Here is a 5,221-nt window from a genome sequence, read left to right as displayed (position 1 = left end):
AAATGGTTCAAAAATAAAATTATCACATTAAAATAAAAAATATCTCTGAAATACAATGTTTGCAGGTAGAGTAGAAACTTTTCACAATATAGCAAATTTTTATGTTTGCAGAAAGAATGGAGTCAAAATAAAGGAAGATATATTCAAAAGAGAGCAGGAAAGATGAGAACAGGAAGGAGAAAAAAGAAACACTATTAAGACATGAAGATACTACAGAAAGCAACACAACACAAAAACTGGATCTTACAAATAAGTTAAATTTAATCCTAATTTTATTGTGACTACTATAAACTAAACTCTTTTCACCAAATCTGATGTCAACATAAGAGAAAAACAACATAAATCATGGCTTTTGATGTTACTCTGCTTCAGCAGATCAATACTTTTATTCCTTAATTATGTGATTTTTAATCATAGCATACATGGAGGCATGGATTGATCTCACCTAAATATGACAGAAGACACATGAAGGAATTTAGGAAAAAATATTTAATATGATAAATATATTACAGGAAGATTCAGAATGTAAAAGTATTCAAATTTTGGATGTTTTCTTATAACAGTTGAGTGATAAAATATTACTGACTACATGTGATGTGACAAGAAAATTAGGAACAATTCATCAGAGCAGCAGTGCAGAAATAAGACAAAAAAACAAGCAAACAAAAAAAAAAAAACACCAATTTCTGGGAAAAATAGTGAGTTTTGTTTTTTTTGCTAAATTTACTAGTTTCATGCTGGAATGAAGAAACCAGTTTAAAATGGTAAATGTTTGAATTCATCATGTTTAAAAGTAAACAAAGACGAAAAGGGTGGAGGTAAGAGTGCACAGAGTGCAATGTTCACGGCTCCCTTTATTTGTCATTAGTCCCGGGGCCGGTGTGTGTGTGTGTGTGTGTGTGTGCGTGTGTGTGTGCGAGAGAGAGAGAGAGAGAGAGATGTGGCTCCAGCTGATGGAGTCGGCTCAGTGCTGGATGCCAGTATATGAACCAGTATCTGGATGTCATTCTAATCTCCTTAGAATGATTTAAATCACACCAGAAGTCCCTATTGCAAAGTAATAGAGTTTAAAATAATAATAATAATGATGACTACAATTATTAAGAGTAAGTTTTTTGCTGTTGAATTCTATTACTGATGCTTTTTCTTTTGAATACCAACATTTTGCAAAGTTATCTCAATAAAGATTTTGTTTATTCACATTAGGTGATCTCTGTTTCATATTTTGTTTAAATATTAGAGTTTTTACTGTTTTGCAGGCAATATGGTATATTTAAAATGACTTGAATCTATTAAACCTTTAACAGCTTATCAATAAGCTCTTCTGCTTAGAATAATTATTTTCCAAAAGTCTTCCAATAATTGGTCAAAACAATGATGGGTTTAATAAGCTTTGATACATCTTTACAAGCAAAAAAATTAGTTATTTCTATAATTACATTTTTGTTAACATGCCCTTATTGTTTGCCCTAGTTTGCTGCACATAATGAGCCTTATTGTAATGATAATAATAATAAAAATATATTCCTAAGGTAATTTTGTTTTGTTTTAATTTCACTATAATAGATTCATCTTATGTTTTACTTTATAGCTATTTTTTATTGTTTGTCTTTTATTGCTCTATTAATACTGACATTACGAGATCTAAAACGTCCGGAGAAATACAAAAGTTTTTTCCTCCAGGCGGAACCTAAAGAGCCCCAACTGTTTCTGTGGGAATTCCCATGTGCTACTTCCGGCGGACGTAAACAATGATATGCTAACAGTATTAGCTTCAACGGTTCCTCCTGTGTATCATCGGTTAGAAGACGACTTTTGCTGTGTGAGGTGAATACTTAAGTACTTGCAATAACAAAATCTTTTATTCATCATCAAAAAGCGACTAGCTGCTGCTGCAGGAGAAATATTCAAAAACATCGTCCATTAGGAGGAAGAGATCGATCAGGAAACCGCTCATCATCTCAGAATCTCCGGGTTCGTTAACCCTCCTGTTCTGAATGAACTAATACTGGAGTACAGAGAATAAGATCAGGGAACTAGTTGATGTCGCGGATGAAGCAGGGCGCGACCGTGTTTTGTTCACAGCTCGGTGATTTGCTTCGTTTGTCGCCGTTTGTTTTTGTTAATCTGTCAGGCATTTAACCGGGACAAAATAAAGAGTTTGAATTGCTTGAACAAAGTTAAGACCGGTGGCTTCCAAATAATAAACATCTAAACTAAAATTCTTCCTAAGAACAGGTTTTATCTGCAGTCTGCTGGAGGATGTTTGACCATCTTGGAGTGAGGTTCATTTTTTTAAGAGGTTTTGCTGCGTCTAGACCTCATAAATGCTACAGCGAAACAAAAGGTTGAAACCCTCATATAGTCGTTCCGTTATGTTCACAACAGACTTTAACCACTGTTTCAGTTTGGACTGTTGAAATGTAGAAACCTTAAAGTGAATTGAAATATTGATATTTCAGCGCTTGTTCTTGATTTCTGTTGTTTTTGCAGCGTAAATACCAGAGAGAAAATATTAATATTTATAACAAGTTTAATCTGTGGATCATATTGCAATCACTTCCTAATGGGTGGACAATTATTTTTCCAAATGGGAGATGTGAAAAATTTGAATGACATTAGATAAGAATGCAGGGGTCAAAAGGTGAAGCTGATTCAATACTGAATAGAAAAATTAAGTGATTCTTTTTTCTTCGCTTATTGTCCCTTTTAAGCTCAGATAATATTAAACTCTCCCTTTAATTAATTTATCTATGTTTTAACAACAACACCCTGACAGAGACCAGTTAGCTTCCAAGCTAATGGAGAAGCTAACTCAGAGTACAACGTAACATTACATGTTACGTTGCTACCAGCTGTCAGGAACAAATATAAGTTTAGAAGTAAGAGAACCACGTTTTATGAACAGTTACAGCCAATATTAGTGAGTTTCCTCATTGACCGTCTCAGCTATGACATGTACATATCTCACTTATGACACATCTGTTCTCCCAGTAAGGTGATGCTGTTGATATGTATTTTGCTGCCTTTTGTTTGTCTTTGGTTTGTTTTTATTAGAAGTGGAAAAATCTTTACATAATAAATTGTGTGACTGTGATATGGAGATCTATGCAGACAACTCGGCACTATGATACCTGAAAGTATTACTACATTGTACTCGATTTTCTGGCAAAACAGAATATAAATAATTTATATTTATAACTCAACTCTTTGTGAAGATCTTCATCAACACATTTTTCTGAATTGTTCTACTGTTCTTCATTCCTTCAGATCTTCCAAAACAACATGTCTTTTGTCACTTGGAAGGTTCTTGATGGTGGTTCTCTTGTGAATGAAGAGAGAAACAAAGTTGAACACAAGATAACGAACATTATAAAAATAAAAGAGGAACCAGAGCCACAGCATATTGCTGACAGGAAAGAGGAACTGGAATCTCAACCAATTAAAGAAGAACAGGTTGAACGTTTTATCATTCAGGATGAAGGGCAGCTATTAGTGAAGCAGGAGACCAACATCACCATGGAAATATTCCACAAGGAACCAGAACTACAGCCAGTAATAGGGACAAAGGAGGAATCAGGACCTGTAGCGAATTCAGATGACGAACCAGAACTTATTCAGATTAAAGAGGAACATGAGGACCACTCTTGTCATCAGGATGAAAAGCATCTTGACATAAACCAGGAAGCTGAAATCTTTATAAGGGCTCCTGCGTGTGAGCAAAAGGACAGCCATGAACCGGAACCAAACAAGAACCAGCTCCCCTCTGTAAACCACCAAGAAGATGAGAACCAACATCAGCAAGGAAGCAACCAGGAAGACTCCGGATCAAGAAGAGACACAGATCTGCAGTCAGAGAAGAAACCTAAGGACACCAGAAATCACAGGGCGTTTGTGAACAATTCAAATCATAGCGGACATAAAACAAATTTGCCGTCATGTGAAGTATGTGGGAAGTGTTTTGCGAAGCGCAAATATGTGACTGTCCACATGAGAACTCACACAGGAGAGAAGCCGTATCCCTGTACATTTTGTGGTAAATCTTTTATTGACCATAGCACCAGAGCCAGACACACCAGAACACACACCGGTGTGAAGCCATATCCTTGTGATCTATGTGATAAATCATTCACACAGCCTAATCACTTGGCTCATCACTTAAGAACTCACACAGGTGAGAAACCTTTCTCATGTCTGACTTGTGGAAAAGATTTCAGCCAGCAGTCTAACCTAACTGTCCACATGAGAACTCATACAGGGGAGAAGCCTTACTATTGTGAGCTGTGTGATAAATCATTCATCCAGCCCAGTGGTTTGGCTCGCCACCTCAGAACCCACACAGGTGAGAAGCCTTTCTCTTGTCTAACCTGCGGGAAAGGTTTCATCCAGCAGTCTAATTTGACAGTTCACATGAGAACTCATAGAAATAAGAAGCCACCATTCACAGTCCAACAAAAGGCTAGTTCTTTTTTGCTAACTAATGAGTAAAAATTAAATTGGTTTCAATATTAAAGGAAAATGCTAATATCTGTCTATTCTCAAAGCAACAATGCTATCTACTGGACAAATAAGGAAATCATCTCATTTAAGGTCTGAGAGCTTTTTTAAATAATTCATAAAATAAACTCACTGGCTCATTTTTATTAAATTTGTATTAGGACCCTGTGTTATTTCCCCCTTTAGAACACTGTACGCAGGTTGCTTACACATAAATTATCAACTAAAATAATTACGTTCATTAAATTATAAATCCACCATAGAACACATATTTTCGTTGCTCAACACCTACAAAACTGTGAATCCATTTTTCTTTATATCTGGAAACCAACAAGCTGCTGTTTTAATGAAGGGCTTGTGTTCCCCTCATTAAGCTGCTCCCGTTCCAACTCATCAGGTGCTTAATCTGGTGAATCTGTACCTATTTATTGTTGTCTAAGTGCCTAGGTCAGCCCCAGCACATTTACTTTCACAAGTGAAACTCCACTTCCTATATATATATATATAAAAAATCCCTTCTCACCCTCCACAGGTGGTCTCTCTCTCTCTCTCTCTCTCTCTCTCTCTCTCTCTTTAAAACCACAGTTTTAAATAGTCATCTTAAAAACATTGCCAGGATAAATATTTTTACAAGAAAAATAAATCTGGTGCATGCCTTTACCTTCAGTACAGAAAATAATTGTAATGGTGTCTTTACTGACCTCTGTAAACATGAAGATAAAAA

The 5,221-nt window shown here is 35.7% G+C and overlaps 1 protein-coding gene across 3 annotated transcripts; it reads left to right on the top strand.

Moving 5' to 3' along the window:
- The first annotated feature begins 1,558 nt into the window (after positions 1-1,558).
- Positions 1,559-4,521, top strand: LOC106952863 (zinc finger protein 569-like). Of its 3 annotated transcripts, none has more exons than XM_015041242.1 (2): positions 1,559-1,827; positions 3,271-4,521. In XM_015041242.1, the coding sequence occupies exon 2, from the start codon at positions 3,286-3,288 to the stop codon at positions 4,486-4,488; it is 1,203 nt and encodes a 400-aa protein (XP_014896728.1). In that variant the 5' UTR covers positions 1,559-1,827; positions 3,271-3,285; the 3' UTR covers positions 4,489-4,521. The 3 variants fall into 3 exon arrangements, with proteins under 3 accessions (XP_014896728.1, XP_014896727.1, XP_014896729.1); XM_015041241.1 differs by having other exon boundaries at positions 1,559-1,974; XM_015041243.1 differs by lacking the exon at positions 1,559-1,827 and adding an exon at positions 2,000-2,998.
- Positions 4,522-5,221: the final 700 nt, after the last annotated feature.

Source organism: Poecilia latipinna, unplaced genomic scaffold (assembly GCF_001443285.1).
Source record: "Poecilia latipinna isolate Pla-1442-1.1 unplaced genomic scaffold, P_latipinna-1.0 Scaffold543, whole genome shotgun sequence".
In the NCBI taxonomy this organism is placed as follows: Eukaryota; Metazoa; Chordata; class Actinopteri; order Cyprinodontiformes; family Poeciliidae; genus Poecilia; species Poecilia latipinna.
This window is presented reverse-complemented; position numbering and strand designations above follow the sequence as displayed.